Here is a 16,748-nt window from a genome sequence, read left to right on the forward strand (position 1 = left end):
AAACCCCAGCCTGGGGTTTATGGAACCTTTTTTAGACTTGTAATAATGAAATGGCCATGGGGCCAAGAGAAAGAGGCACAGATTTATCGAATAAGTCTTCCAGCCTCCATCATCTGGTGTTTCTGCTCTGCAGAAAAGATTAGGAAGATCAGGAGGAGGAGTGATGGCAAAATGAGAGTTGAGTGGCTAGATGCAAGGAGGACAGTTGTGCAGTAGAGTGAGTGCTTGACCCCGCCCCCCAGGTGACAGATTGGCTTTTTCTACACAGCCAATAAAACAAAAAGCTCTGTCTTCCCTCTCATCTGGTTACATGTCATTTGTGATCTATCCAGGTGGGCAACTGCGTTCGTCTGAAGCAACAGAAGAAAGTCAGAGTTCGGTGTTTTATTCAAGTTATGAGCTTTTGTGTGTATGCACACTTCCTCAGATACATTGAAATGGAAGTTAACAGTTCATATATAGAGACAGATGCCTCTACGTAGGTGAACAGCAAATTAGCATACAACTTAATGAAAATGTTTTGGCATATGCAAAGGCCAAACAGTAATATAATACATTTATATGGTTAAGGTCACCATTTGTTTGGATTTAATGGCGGGGGGAGAAATAGTGTAGCAATAAATATGTTAAAATAGGAGACAGATATGTAAAGGTACCTTCTTAATTGCTTAGAATCTCAGTTTAGTGGCATCTGCCTATATGTATATGAATTGTTAACTTCAATTTCAATGTATCTGAGGAAGTGTGCCTGCACACAAAAGCTCATACCTTGAATAAAACTTTGTTGTTCTTAAAGGTGCCACAGAACCCTAACTTTTGTTTATGATCTATGTGATTTATTACACAACTTCCCATGGGATCAAGGCCTCAAAGTTATTAAGAACAGTTGAAGCACAGTGGTGAAAACCAGGAGTGAGAAGTTCCTGATTCAAATCTTTCCTCAGCCATAAATTCACTGGATGTCCCTGTGCAAGATACCACATAGTACCACATTGCAAATTCACGTCCCCCTCTCTATAGTATGGATGTGACAATAATCATACAAGTTATCCTTGTAAGGATAACTGAAATTATGTATGTGATGCGAAGCACTGAGGGAGAATGCTATAGAAATATTGCCCTAATGTGGGTAGCCCAGGTTAGCTTGATCCTGTCAGAAGATAAGCAGGGTTGGCCCTGGTTAATATTTGACTGGGAGGCCACCAAGGAAGGCCGGGGTCATCACTACACAGGCAGGCAACAGCAAACCACCTCTCAACATCTCTTGCCTTAAAAGCCCTATTAGATTGCCAAAAACTGGCTGCAACTTGACGACACTTTCCACCACATATGCTGTACATCTGTGTAGGCTTCTGGGAAGCAAGCAATGAGTGGATCAGTCAGATTCTAGTGTTCCTGATGTAGTCTTGGGGCAGTACAACCTTCTTGGAAGTTCTCCACTGAAATGAAAGAGAACTGGATAGGAACACAGGAGAACTTCCCATGGATTGAGTCCTCTATCAATAAAGTGGACGTAGAGGCATCATTTCAAACACCAGATCATTTTAGTGTTGTTTTGTTACCATTGGCAATTCCATACAATCTACTCTCCTGGGCTTGATGAAAAAATGAAAAAAACTCACAACCTTCAGCAATATTAAAAGAGTCTAAATATGCCTAGCTTACATGTCGTAAGGCTAAGTGCATAAAATAAAGTAGATGGAAGTAATGAATAACAGATTCTAGGAGAGGTCATATCAAGTTCAATAACCTTTATTGGCATAATAGGGGAGGTCATATTGACTGCATAGTTTGGGATATGAAAATATTGTGGGGGCATGAAAGATGCAAAGAGCTGGAAAGTTTAGAGAGATGTTTGGAGAAAAAGTGATATTGGGAGTGTAAAACCTATGAAAATTAAATTTGGAGAAGTGTACAGGAAACTGAACTATCTTGTGAATTTCCCTGAGATTTTCATCTGAAAAATTGGCTTGGACCCAGTGATGTGCAAGTGGAAACATTAAGCTGAATGAGTATAGTTCTGTTTGTGCAGGATTTTGTGCAACACCTAGCACTTTTATCCCCATATATTATAGTGCCTGAAATTTATTTGTATAGAGCATTTCTATGTTCCTCCCCAGAGTCCTATTAGACTTTGGACTAATTGGTTGGACAGGGTCTTGTGCAAACAGAATTGCAAGTGAGGTTGCAGTATGTCTGACTTTGTGCAAGCAGTGCTACATCTTTTCCTTGCATATCCGCTTTCACATGAGCTCTAGCACAAGTGGAAATTTTGGCACTGGAGCCAAACCAATATCATGCAACTGACTACTGCCAAATTCCTCAAGAGGTCCAGACATTCTGCTGCTGAAGAGCAGTTGTCTCCTTTCTATCGAAGGAGCTACTGATTGCTGAACATTCATTTCTCCCCTTGTGAATGCTATTCAAAGGGCATTGCTGAGATGAAGCAAAAGAAGTGAGGCATTTCTGAGCATCTAAGGAACGTTTTTTATTTATTTGCAGCTTAAAAATAAATTCATAAAGAAGATCCCCAAAGATGCTGAAGCCTCTAATGTATTGGTGGGAGAAGTGGACTTCCTGGACAAGCCATTTGTGGCATTTGTGCGACTCATTCAGTCCACCATGCTGGGTGGGGTGACAGAAGTGCCTGTCCCAACTAGGTAAGTGAATTGTTTAAAAACACAGATGTGCATTTCCCCCCAAGGAAGAACAAGGGAGTGGGTGGCTAAGAACAGCATCTTCAATACTGACTTCTTGTATTTTTATCCCATAACATCACAATTTGAATCTCATCCCACACAAGGATTCTCTCAGAAATATTATTTATAGTACATTCCTACATTATCTACAACAAATTCTCATGGGAGGCATACAAAATGTTTTGTTAAACTTGTATCATTCTTAATTTGCCTTGTTATCATGGGCTCTGGAGTTTTTTTCACTTCCCCCCACAAAAAACCAAATGGGGGTTAAGCAAAGATGTTTCGTCCTATGACAGGGGTAGTTTGCTATTGGCTGGCTTTGCGTAGTGACACTGAAATTCCTGGATGGTCTCCTATTCAAGTACTAACTAGGACCCACCCTTCTTAGCTTCCAAGATCTGCACCATCCTGATCAGGGCCTTAATAATATAGTTTTCTTGTTGTTAGCTAGTGAAAGGAAAAGAATTATCTGAGGTTCCTGGAATTGGCCTGGAATAAGAGGAAGAAGAAGAAGACTACAGATTTATACCCCACCCTTCTCTCTGAGAGTCAGAGTGGCTTACAATCTCCTATATCTTCTCCCCCCCCCCACAACAGACACCCTGTGAGGAACAAGTAGAGGAATGTTTGTAGTAACATGGTCCTTTGATCTGGGGCTTATACAGTGAAAATCTTGCAAAGTAAAATGCTTGCAAATGATCTTCAGTTCATGAGCTTGTTTCTTTCACCAGATTCCTGTTTATCCTTTTGGGTCCTTCAGGAAAATCAAAATCTTACAATGAAATTGGTAGAGCCATTGCTACACTCATGGTAGATGATGTAAGTAGATTTCACATGCATTGATACCTCCTTGACATGTTTCCTCGGTGTCAAAAGCTAACCATGCATTGACTTAATTGTTGTAAAGGGCAGGTTTGTTCTGTATACTGTGCAGAAGGATGGCAGACTTTGCACAAGGTGTGAAGCAAATGTTATTAGATTGCTTTTAATCCATGTCCTTTCCCATGGTTATGATTGCATCACCCCTCTCCTTAAATATTTGTATTTGCCCACACAGGACATCTCAGCCTCTGCATTTAATTACAGATGAGTCCAGCAGCACCTTAAAGGCTAACATTTATTTTAGCATGAGCATTCATCAAGACAATAACCCCCCAACCAGGCTTTAACAAGGACCTTGAATTCCTAACTCACTGTAGAACAGCTAGATTTGAGTCCAGGAGCACCTTAGAGACCAACAAAATTTTTGTGGGATGAACTTTCAAGTCAAAGCTCCTTTTGCCCAATATCTGAAACTCTTGTTGGTCTCTGAGGGGCTCCTGGACTCAAATCTAGCTGTTCTGCAGACTAACATGGCTGCCCTCTGAAACCAACTCACTGTAGGTGTTAACTCACATACTCCTCCCCTTATGCTTCTTAATTTGTTCCACTATCTCATTTCATCCTGCTTCATATGTAGTGTTTATTCTACCCTGCTGTTGGTGGTGGGAAAGATCTCATACCTGTTCTGGGTGAACATTCTCTTCTGATCAGATTTAGTTTTACACCACCCTCTCTGTATAATATTTTCTCCTCTTCTGCTGGATGTATATTTATCTCCACCCATGGGAGTGAGCTCTGACTCTCAAAAGCTCGTGCAGAAACAAACTGTGTTAGTCTTTAAGGTGTTCCCTTTAAGGTGTATAATTTTCACATGAGACTAACACAGAGCTACACGAGACTAACACAGCTATCCCTCTAGAATTATTTACCTTTATTGATACATATTCAGAATGGAAGGGCAATGAACAGGGATAATGGGTAGAAGACTTGCTGGTCCCTTACTTTTCTTTTTCTTCTTTGTCCTGAGCTGCCCAAACAATTTCATTTTTAAAAAAACTTACAGCTGTTCAGTGATGTTGCCTACAAAGCTCGAGACAGAGATGACTTGATAGCAGGAATTGATGAGTTTTTGGATGAGGTCATTGTTCTTCCACCTGGAGAATGGGATCCAAACATCAGGATAGAACCACCCAAGAAATTACCCTCTGCGGATAAGAGGTAAGGGAGCTCAATTTCATAATGCCTGTGGTTACCTGATATAAGGTAGTCATAGCCAGAAAGTACAGATGGCTTTACAAGGGGATTAGAAAAATTAATGGAGGACATATCCATCAACTACTCTTAGCCAGAGTGACCAAGGAAAATTTCCATATTCAGAAGCAGAAGGCTTGTAATACCAGTGGCTCAGAAGCAATGGGAGGGGAAGGCCTTGGCCACTATACCATGTTTGTTGGTCCTTCCAAGAGAACTGGTTGGCTGCTGTGTGAAACAGGATGTGGAACTAGATGAACCACTAATCTGATCCAGCAGAGCTCTTCTTAGATTCTGATCTGCAGTCAGTTAAACATTTTTTGTTTCATCCATTGTAACTCTCATTGCTTTCTCCAAAGAACACTTCCAATTTAAAATGCCCTGCAATATAAGCTATACCTTCCTAAATTTCTAAACAGCCCGTGACTGGGAAGAGATTGTGGCTCAGTGATAAACCATCTGCTCAGTATGCAGAAGGCCCCAGGTTCAATCCCCAGCATCTGCAGTTTAAAGGGATCAGGTTGCAGGTGCTGTGAAAAACCAAAGAGCTGCTGCTAGTCTGAGTAGACAGTACTGACCCTGATGGACCAAAAGGTATGATTCGGTAGATGCCGGCTTCATGTGTTTATGTGCTCACAAAGGGGAAATGTTTCATGAAACAACTGGTTACAATAATGATATGGAAGGGAACATGGACTCACAATTTCAAAAAGTTATCATATTGTGAGTAGCCAGAAGGCAACAATTCAGTTCAGGGTCTTGCTGTGTGGAGACAGGACATTAAAGAATTGTAAACAGGATAGAGAACTATATTAAGCCTGGTGCAGAACCACAGTTCTAATGCCACTTCTGGCTTATTATAGAAGAGTGATACCAGAGCAGCATGAAAGGGCCCTTGTGTGGAAGCAATCTAGGTTTATTAACACTCTCTGCTATTTGTATAGAAAATCTGTATTTTCACTGAGTGAAGCAGGGCAGATGAACGGCACGGCCGGTGGAGCAGGAGGAGGAGGTGGTGGAGGGGGAGGTGGCAGCGGCAGTGAAGATGAAGAGATGCCAACTGTGCATGAAATCGGGGAGGAGCTTATTTGGACTGGAAGGTGAGCAATTTCTCTTTATACAACAAGCAGTATGGAAGGCAGATGATCTGAAATAACACAGAAAGCAGGAGAGGAGGTCCAGCAGAAAGAGTAACAGGGACACAGACATGATGGGTGTCAAGCCAAGCATTTCCCTACCAATAACTTATCCACATTGTTAGATGCTCTCCCTGAAAAACTATGCACCAGGCGTACAAATAAATGTGTATGCAATGCTTGGGGAAAATCTATGATGCCAAAAAGAGAGAGAAGCAAAACTTAAAGAGGCCTGAGACTACTGTGCTCAGTATAACTCCTTGCAACTCACCATTGCTATCAGAATAAATTAAAGTGGTGTGAGATGCATAATATATTCAAGCCACAGACATTGGATTTTGTTGACACATCATTTGTATTACGTTAGTGTGTCGTGTGCACAGTCTCATCTGTTATTTTTATCAGGTTTTGTGGTGGCCTGTATTTGGATATCAAGAGAAAGCTTCCTTGGTTCCCCAGTGATTTCTATGAGGCCTTTCATATCCAATCTATCTCTGCCATCCTCTTCATCTACCTTGGCTGCATCACAAATGCCATAACATTTGGTGGTTTGCTAGGAGATGCTACCGAAAACTACCAGGTAAGTTTGGGTCAAAACGGAGGGCTGAAACAGAGATGGTAATACCTAATCACTAGAGATGAGTTTGTGACTCAGAATCTGAGAGGGAAGTTATTGTAGAGCTCCAGTCTACACTGGATCAACAGCTATGCTAAGTTAGTAGCTTGGGAGTTCTACTAAGACTTAATTGGAGTTTCCCAGTCCAGATAGCATGCTTCCTGCTTGACCTTCAGTAGAGGTGAAAACAGATGTAATAACAAATGGAACATCCTCCAGGTTTATCACCTTAGTATGAGACAGGCTTTGCAGTTGGAATGACCAATATACACACTAAGGACGTGAGGCTTTTGAGTTTAGAAAAAAGACCACTAAGAGGGAGGGACACATGGTAGAGGTTTATAAAATTATGCATGGTGAGAGAAGTGGATAGAGAGATTTTTTTCTTCCTCTTCCGTAAGCCTAGATCTAAGGGGCACCCTATGTATTTGATGGGCAGTACATGCAGGATGGACAAAAGGAAGCACTATTTTGTTCAATGAGCAATTAAATGGTGGTATTCACCATCAATGGGCATAGTGATGGACACAAGGATAGCTGGCTTTAAGAGGTTATTCGTCTGTTTCATCAAAGGTTACCAGCCATGATGAGTAATGAGAACCCCCATACCCAGAGGCAGTAAACCTCTGAGCCCCAGTGCTAGGAGGCAACATCTGGGGGGGGGCTTTGCCTCTGTGCCATGTTTGTTGACCCTACAGGGCAACTGAACTAAGTAAGAGGACCACTGGTCTGATCAAGTCATGCTCTTCTTATGTTAAATATGCGAGCAGATCTACTCAGACATGAGTCCCATTTTACTCAGTATGAAATTGGATTACTTCCAGGAAAGTGTTCTAAGGAGTGGACTGTAGCCACTGTGTCTATAGATAGTTTTGCTTCATCCCTCTGACTCTTTAATATATGATATCTATATGTTTGTACTTAAATTCCTCATATTAACCTTCATTTTAAAAAGATATACTTTTGAAAGTGATAAACTAGACAGGGGATGGGGGAGTTGGTGACATTGTAGAGTGGGAGGGACCAATCAACATTGTACACTTGCAGCATCATACTTTTTTCAGAGTTCAACCTGAGGAGGAAAAATGTGTTTGGAATGAATGCAAAGACAACAAAGTAGTGTGCTGCTCTAAAAATGTCTTCACCCCCAAACCCCACAGTCTGTAACATGGCAACTGCACCTTATCAAAAGACGTGACTTTTTTAAAAGATGTAGAGATAACTGAAATATTACGCAGTCAACATAGCAGGACAAACACATTTTCTTTGGGACTTCAGATTAAGACAGAATAAAACTTGTGGGAGTGAGAGAGGGTATATGTGGGTGTGAATGTGTTCGGTCTGTGTTCATATGGTTAGGGATTCACAGGACAGAGCTTACTGCCTAAGCAACCTATGTGACTTCCCAGCTTTCCTTGTAACATTACTCTCATTATTTTTGGGGTGGTGCCTTATAAATAAAAATGACATCTAAGGACATTTATCAGTGTGATTTCCCCCCACCAGGGAGTCATGGAGAGCTTCCTCGGTACAGCAATGGCAGGTTCGGTGTTCTGTGTCTTTGCTGGACAGCCTCTCATTATCCTGAGCAGCACTGGACCCATCCTTATCTTTGAAAAGCTGCTCTACGATTTCAGCAAGTGAGTGAAAGGTTTTTTACATACTTAAGAACAGAAATCACATGAACAGATCCAAGCTTTAGCTGTTTATTTTTTATGCCAAACATCATTGCATAGTTTCTTTTCTATTATCCACCCCAATAATGGCCCCTACACTAGATTGAGAAGGAGGAGATAGCTAACTAGCTACCTGCAATCCCTTTAAGTCTGTGGGGCTGGATGAATCACATCCTAAAATACTCAAGAAACTAACTGATGGGCTCTCAGAACTTCTGACAGTCAAAGGGGATATATTAGAAAAGACTATAAAGTTATATATAAAGTATATAAGTATCTTGAAAACAGTGCATGGATTAGAACAAGCCAACATTGAAAAACCCTGCGGCCATCCTGAGTTTCTGTCTGGTAATATGGCGCATGAAATATCACAGTGCAGTCTGTTCAAAATTATTCAGTGCATTGGCTATAAGCAGGGGTCATTTTGTAGAAAAAGAAGTGCTGGAACTCATGTGCATGACTCATTTGCATATGCTATGTACCTGACATCACCAAAAGGTGTACTAAATCATATCAGCTCAGCATCTACCTTAAAATGCTTCTTGAATTATGATTGTCATAATAAGAAAACCTTACTCCCATCATACTTTTTAAATTTCTTTCTCCTTTGTGGTCATAGTGGCATGGTGATGATTCCATCTGTCTGCTTTATATGTTTTGGTTATTTTTACATTTTTTGTGGGGGGAAATATTAGAAAGTTTGTCAAATCTTAGAGTACAGCAAAATCCTTCAGGGGGTTGAACAATGGAGCCCAGAAGCAAGTATTTTGGAGGAAGAGGAGAAAGAAAGGGCACAATAAATGTAGAGGTTCTGGAGTTCTGCTCCTGTGAGCTCCTGCCCAAAATGAGGCCTGGCTATAAGCAACACAGTTCAAATACCCCAATCAGAACCAATCAATTCATAAAATATAGCATCATAGACTGGCCCCTCCCAGCCGGCTGGCTTCGCCAGCGATAGGCTGGGGGGACGCTGTTGCCTACCCGGATGGAGGGAAGGCTGAGTGACGTCCCGGCCATCTGGGAATCTGCTGCTGGGCGTGGAGTCGGGCTATAAAAGCCCCGCCCCCACCCAGTGCATCCCAGATCTTTTTTCGGCTCTCGGCCCGCCCGCCCATCCCTTGGCAATACAGGTTATTTATTAACCTGTCGCCTTATTAGGGGCCAGGTAGGAATTTTTTCATTTTCACTGAATTGGCCTATGTGAATTTGTTTTTTGCCTACCTTGTACTGCTTTATGGCATTAGGAAGTTTGGAAGGAGTTGTTAGTTGGTCGCTGGGCAGGATGTGGTATGGGCCACAGTGTTTTTGGGGAGCACCTATGGCTCGGCACCTGTCGGTGCAGGTGGTCTGTATGAACTGAAAATGGGCTTTATGGCTCAATGCTGGGAGTGCAGATCACGACAAAGCCTCACCGGGGAGGATCTTTCCAGTGGGATCGATGCCAGCCTAGGTAGAGGTGGAGTTTGGGCCTGGCTGCTCAGCACCAGCCGGAATATATTGGGCTCATGCTGGAGGCAGGGTGGCTCGCCCTTTCAGGACAAGGCGGGGCCACGGGCTGACCCCAAGGCTTGTCTTGTTAGGCCTTACAGTTTGGTTTGTTCAAGTTGTTTAAATAAAGCAGCCCTGTTTATCCAACATACTGTGTCAGCCTCTTCATTCCGACTGGGTGGGCAAAAAGTCCCAATTAATAAGATATAGCAGCATAAAAGAGATTTTTTTTTCATGTCATGGAACAGCCTAACAAATAGTAGCACCATTCAGTTTCTTAAGTGCATCACCACAGTTCAAACAAACATAACCAATTCACAATATGTACCATCATAAAGGGAAGTCCATAGGTACAGAAAGAGAGTCTTTTAATGAACTGTAGTAGCCTAAAAGATGGGGAGGAAGTACCAGTATCCTCTGCTCAGACTTTTACACTATTTTATTGTAAGCTATTTATTATAAAAAGGTGAAAAATGTACTGTATATGGTAGAAAGTAGAAAACTTCTAAAAATGGCAAAAAGGTAACAAAGCAGAGAGAAAAAAAATAAAAAACATCTCTACAGTGATTAGTTGTAGTGTTGTAAAGCTAACATGCTTTCCCAGTTCCTTTCTTTATTCAAGGTCTGGTTCAAAATGGGATCTGGTTGTGCAACTTCCAAACAAAAGAGAAGGAGGAAGTTCAGCTGTGTTGAGTGGACCCTGCTGAAGAGGGCTTGAAGTTCAGTTCCAAGAATCGTTGCTCTAGCAGCAGTGACTAAATAACTCCTTGTGAATGAACTGAAAAATTTCAGTGATGGCTGAATGGAAAGCATGTGCTTTTTGCCAATGAGGGAAAGATTTAAAACAGGCAATATCAAGGAGTAATGAAAAAGAGCTTCATTTGAATCAAGCTACTATGAACGGCCATTGTCATAAATGTGATAGAGATCAGATCTAGAAATGGTTTGGTCTGAAAGGGAAAGATTCTTGTAGGAAATTTTAACATTTGTATAATTAAAATATCACTAACCAGCTGACATCCAGTGGCAGCCAAGTGCTGGTCTCTGAGGTGCATGGAGTGCATTATTCTTATTAGAACTTTTGGTGGTTCCCAATTACAGGGGTAATGACATAGACTACATGGAGTTCCGCCTCTGGATCGGCTTGCACTCTGCTCTCCAGTGCCTTATTCTGGTGGCTACAGATGCCAGCTTTGTTATAAAGTACATCACACGCTTCACAGAGGAGGGGTTTTCCACTCTCATTAGCTTCATCTTCATCTATGATGCCATCAAGAAGATGATTGGAGCCTTTAGCTACTATCCCATCAATTCAGATTTCAAACCGGATTATGTGACCATGTATAAGTGTGAATGCATTGCCCCAGACCCAGGTGAGTACAAATCCTGCTTTTTGCATTGCCACCTACTTCTCATGCCACATTCTTGTGTAGCTGTTTTATGTCATGTGTGTTTAAACAACTGGATTTCAGATGGATCTTTGCAAATAGGGGTCTGGGTTGAGATGAAAGCCAAATTGTTGCTTGGTTTACATCCCAGTGCAAGGAGCAGCCACATGATGTTGCAATGAGCTCCTGACTATGGCGGCAATGTTGCTGTAGAGAAGGGCTATGAGGGAGGCACATAATATAGCAGAATCCAAATATAAGTTTTAATACATGCTTAATGTAAAGGTTTCCAGTATTAAATAATCAAGTAATATAATAAGATAATTACAAGTATCTGAGGGTTGCCAGGTCCCCTTTTCCTCATGGCAGGGGGATTTGGGGAAACTTTCTAGGGATGGGCGAGACTGATGTGATGATGTCACCAGAAGTGATGTCATCATGTTGACAGGATGTGACTTTCTGGTTTTGGGGCAAAAATCTATGTGGTGTGGTTTGTTGGGGGGGGTTTTGCTTCAAAATCAGAGTGTCGCCACACGATGTCCCCCAGCATGATGACATCACCTCGAAGGCATGCCATCACATCATTACTGTTTGGGAGTGGGATTTTCCCCCACTGGCCAGCTGGCTAGTGATGGGCTAAAGCCTCCAAAAGCAGGGGAACTCCCATGGAGGCCTGGGCCTGGCAACCCACACAATCCTATGCAGTGTTACTTCAAACCCACTGCAATCCGTGGGCTTAGACTGGAGTCACTGTGAGGGCATACAGGTACAGAGATGAATGTAGTTCCAAGCAGTCCCAAACTCCTGGGAACTTTAAAAATGCCCTTCCCACAGTTGCTATGTGATGGTTGGGTGCTGGGTTCACGGCACCCCAACCAAAAAACCAGGAACCCCAATGGATAAACATAAAAGATTGCTGGTCTCCCAGTCCTAGCTCCTGGCCTCTGCTCTTCACTCACAAAGGAGCAAAAGGGGGGTGGGGGATGGGAAGAGATGTGACTTTCAGTTGTATCCAAAAATGATGTCAAAATGCTCTAGGAATTTCCTAAATCTTGGTGTTTTACACTATGACAGAAAGAAATTCCTAGAATGTTATGATGTCTCTCTACCCCTCATTTTTTCCCCACTGGAGTAAAGACCCTGGCTGGCAACCCTAGTTTAGAGACAAAATCATTTAGCATCACATTCTCCTTGGGCAGCCATTATAGTGAGAGATCCAGCCTGTATTTTCTACATGCTTTGGATATATTCACAAAGTGTATTCAGCATACAGAGTCTGAGGCAGGGCTTACTGCTAAGATGCACTCTCTCCCACACTAAAATCTGTACCCTTTATTTGCTTAAGGACTGAAATACAGGTGTAGTAGAATTTTAATTTTATTTATTTATTTTATTTCATTGGATTTTTTATCTCACCCTTCTTGTGAATGGGCTCATCCATCCTCCTGCAAATACTGGCAAGGTTAAAAGGACTTTCTTCAGTTCTTCTGATTCCCATCTTTATTTTAACTGATACTGGATTTTCAAAAATCTAAAAATGTCTCCATTTACCTACTGGAATCTGGAAGTCATTTCCTTCACACAGTTTTGTTCACACAGTATTTGACTCTGCCATGGCAAACAGAGAATGTTTAATTCTAAGCTAATACCCTGTTGTGGAAGATGAAACCAAATTACTTTTTCCAGAGCCAAGATGTACTCTTCCCTTTCAATGGCTGTATTGTAGAAGACTATTATCCAAGCTTGTTGTACCCACCAAAAGCAGTTACACTGACTGCTTTTTAATGTATATGCTTGCTTGAAATTAGCCAAAGACTGTGTACATGATATTGAAAAGGGAATAGGATGATCTTCATGCTAATAGTTAAGCAGGGAATGCTAATGCTTAGGAGATGGAAGGTCAAACCAAAGAATATGCTGGAAGAGCTGTGGATGGATCCCCAGTTTATTTCTTGTGAAACTATCATGTGGGGAACAGTTCAGATTAGACTACAGTACAGGATGAAGGCAGGTAGCTCAGTCTCCCCACACCGTTTTCTCAACTTCATTTCCCTCTGACAACTGATATGCTGTTTGTTCTATAGGGGAAAACATACAAGCATAAGAGCAACTGTACTGAATCAGACCAGTGATACATCTAGATGAGAACTGTGACCAGCATTCTATTTCACATAACAGTAGGGTTTCTGACCACCCCCAGGAGCATGGGGGGCAGGGGCTGTGGAAATCAGTATTGCACAATGTGATGACATCTCCCTAATGGACTGACTGACCCTAATGGAGGAAGGATTTGATTCATGTGTACATGTGAATGCATATCAAGCTGCAGTGGGAGGCCAGAGACACTACACAATAGCCAACCAGATGCGCCTGCATATGGAGGCCAATGTATTCCTCTATTGCTTCTTCTGCCCAGCATGTTTACCCGTGTTGTGAGCACGGGTAAACATGAGCTGTGGGTAATAACCACTGGTCAGCCATGCATTTGTCTGATCCCTTTTTAAAAGCCAGCTACACCAATGGACCTACCTTTGGCATACACAAAGTCCACAAGGGGCCACCAGGGCTTTTCCACCTGATCATTTTTCACTTGCTGTGGGAGCTTCTGACATGAAAGTTTTTCTGTCACAGGAATATCTCATGCTACAGAATATATCAGAATATTTCCCCCCACTGGCAAAATCTGATTCTTTCCTTACTTTAATATGTTTGAGGTTATTTGCTGTATTATGTGGAATGTGGTTGGTATTATGGACCCCAACTGGATAGTGGTAAACTACTCGCTTGAGAACTTAAAAAAAGTTCTTTATTCTTTCACTGGCTATGAAATGTTTCTAGAGCATGCCAGTAGTTTATAGCTCGCAAGAGTCAAGTGACATTCTGTCCACCAGTTTATAGCACCAGTTTGTTGCACCAAGCAATGTATGAAGCTCTTTACAAATCTTATAATTATTTTCTCACTGCAACCCCAAAAGGCAGGTTAGGCTGAGAGACAGTGATAAGCCCAAGGTCACCTAGTGAATTTCATGGCCTAGAATAACTGAGATTTAGACGTGGCATCACCTCTCACCACCAAATGCAACACGTTGTTCAGTGCACCGTACCGCCTGTTCACATTTTTTCATGCAAAGAAGGTGCTTAGTTTACCCATGGGATTTGCCATCTGTCTTCCCAACATCAGCCAGGTACTCCAGTCCAATGATATCTTTTGTATGTGGTGCTTAATGATCCCTGACCTAGAGGGCTTCCCACTACATAGTAACAGAGGAAACAGTTTCAAGTAAATTCCTCTGTTTGCTTCTTCCATTGAAAAAAAAATGGAACAGCCCATTCCACAAGAGTTCTGTGTGTGCTCTGGAGTACTTGCAGTGCTAGAGATCAGTTTTTACAGCTGTTGTGCCCAGTCCAAAACAAGCTGACAAGGACTGCAATCCAACATAGCAAACACTGGGGGTTTCTTAGTAATTCTCACATTCCTCTCTCAATGGCTGTGGCAAACCCAGATCTGTTTCCAAACACCTAGAAAGCATGGGGTGGAATTTGGTTCTTATATTATCAAAGGGAAGTGGGACATTTGGCCTACACAACACAGTTCTGTGTTATATTCTGGGCATCCTAGAATGGAGTTTGATCCACCCTGATATCAATTTGCTGGTCACTGAGAGTGGCTCACTAGCAGGTAGGGATCATTTGATATACAGTAACTCCCCAACCGTCTGTATGTTCCTGTGATGCTTCCTTCCTCTGCTTGTCCTGAACTAAACTGGATGCCTGGACAAAAACACTTTAATTATGCTATTTTATGTTTCTGCTCCAGTGGCCAAATATGGTATCTAGTTTAAACTTCTCTCTCTCCTTTTTCTGTTGAGAGTCTATGTTATAATATCCTTTTGGTCCTCTTAATTTTTTTTTTTGCTAGTTATGATTTTTGATTACTGTAACTGATTTGTACCATATTTGTCTCTGCTGCACACATCTATTTGGCTGCTTTCAATCTCAAGTGAGTATCATTTTATAAATATTAAAAATAATTTAATATTTGATACTCTTACCTTTTTTGTTTTTAGAATTATTACCTTGATCTCTACTTCAGTGTACACAGCCCACATAAAGATCTTAATGGGCTGTCTCATTTAAAACAAACAATCAAACAAAAATCTCAAACTCAACTATCCAAAATACAGCCAATGCTACAATGTTCTTTAAGCTGGGTGCTGAAACAGAAGAAGTCAAAAACTATCTGTGGTTCTGGAAAAGCTGAAGGTTGTGGAGAGAAACATTCTCAGATAACTCTATATAAATATGTTGGGAACAAACGGAAGCAAATGTTACATCTGTTCAGTTTTGTTTTACCTTTTTCCAGTAGTGGAATGTTTAATTTATAGCCCCCAAACTCTGACTGTAGTGTAACTAGCATTCACTTCTCCTTTGTTAACTATCCATTTACCACTGCCGTGGTAAGATATTGAAGACATTTGTCCACTTCAGAAATCACTAACTTAATGAAATGCTGCAGCAGTTTCTTCTTAATATAAGTCATAGAAGGATTTACCCTTCTGCAGAAAATTCCTCATGTTAGTATTCATGTCAGTCCAATAAGGGAGATTGTGTGTGGCCGTGGTCACACTCACCATTAAATCCATCCCTAACCTGTCACTATTATACCCCGCAGCTTTTTTACAACTAATTTCCTGATCAGACTTCCCTCCATCCTTCAGTTCTAAGCAGTGTTGGTCCCATCGTTGGTTGATCAGAGGTCTCAACTGGACCTCATTTTTTGAGATGGCATTCCACACTCGCGCAAGCGCAGTACCATGGGATATCGTGCTTGCTTTTTTTTAATTAAAGGTGCCATAAAAGGTGGGCGATCTGCCCCCCCCCCCATTTAAACACCCGGCCAACGGGGGGAAGCCTAGGAGTTCTCTTTGCTGACTCTCCGCCTGGCGAGGAGACAGCAAAGGTAGGTCATCTTCCTCCCCCCCCCCCATTTAAACACCCCGCCGTGATGTTTAAATGGGGGGGAGCACGGCAACTCTCTTTGCTGTCTCTCTGCCTGGCGGGGAGACAGCAAAGGTGGGTGATCTTCCTCCCCCTCCATTTAAACCCCCCGCCATGGTGTTTAAATGGGGGGGGGGAGCATGGCAACTCTCTTTGCTATCTCTCCACCTGGCAGGGAGAAGGCAAAAGTGGCCGATCTGCCTCCCCCCATTTAGGAAAGGTCCCCTGTGCAAGCACCAGTCATTTGCAACTCTGGGGTGACGCTGCTTTCACAAAGTTTTCATGGCAGACCTTTTACGGGGTGGTTTGCCATTGCCTTCCCCGGTCATTACACTTTCCCCCCCAGCAAGCTGGGTACATATTTTACTGACCTCGGAAGGTTGGAAGGCTGAGTCAACAATTGCTGGCGCAATGATATCATTTGGAGTGGGCTCTCACAGGGAAGCGGATGTGCGCTTGCGACGAGTTGGCTACAATGGAGCATTCAAACATAGAAAGTACGCGTGGGAGTCATCGGAAACATTCTCATTCCAGATTTAATGTACTATCAAAAAAGCCCGTGTCTCAGTTATGGCAGTTCGGGACATGAACGAGCCAACGACCATTGCCAGATGCTGATGTTTGGACAACCACATAAAATCCGACATGCATCTGGCTTTCATCCATGCCCA

At 42.2% G+C, this 16,748-nt stretch overlaps 1 protein-coding gene across 5 annotated transcripts in view; it reads left to right on the top strand.

Annotated features, from left to right (window-relative positions):
* SLC4A5 (solute carrier family 4 member 5) overlaps positions 1-16,748 on the top strand; it is a 74,561-nt gene that overhangs the window by 33,606 nt on the left and 24,207 nt on the right. For all 5 annotated transcript variants that reach the window (XM_060251037.1, XM_060251038.1, XM_060251039.1 and 2 more), the window contains 7 exons: positions 2,503-2,660; positions 3,434-3,521; positions 4,588-4,742; positions 5,720-5,875; positions 6,317-6,491; positions 8,034-8,167; positions 10,793-11,064. In XM_060251037.1, the coding sequence (XP_060107020.1) occupies positions 2,503-2,660; positions 3,434-3,521; positions 4,588-4,742; positions 5,720-5,875; positions 6,317-6,491; positions 8,034-8,167; positions 10,793-11,064 (1,138 nt within the window). The remainder of the gene's footprint in view (positions 1-2,502; positions 2,661-3,433; positions 3,522-4,587; positions 4,743-5,719; positions 5,876-6,316; positions 6,492-8,033; positions 8,168-10,792; positions 11,065-16,748) is intronic.

Source organism: Heteronotia binoei, chromosome 12 (genome assembly GCF_032191835.1).
Source record: "Heteronotia binoei isolate CCM8104 ecotype False Entrance Well chromosome 12, APGP_CSIRO_Hbin_v1, whole genome shotgun sequence".
Lineage (NCBI taxonomy): Eukaryota > Metazoa > Chordata > Lepidosauria > Squamata > Gekkonidae > Heteronotia > Heteronotia binoei.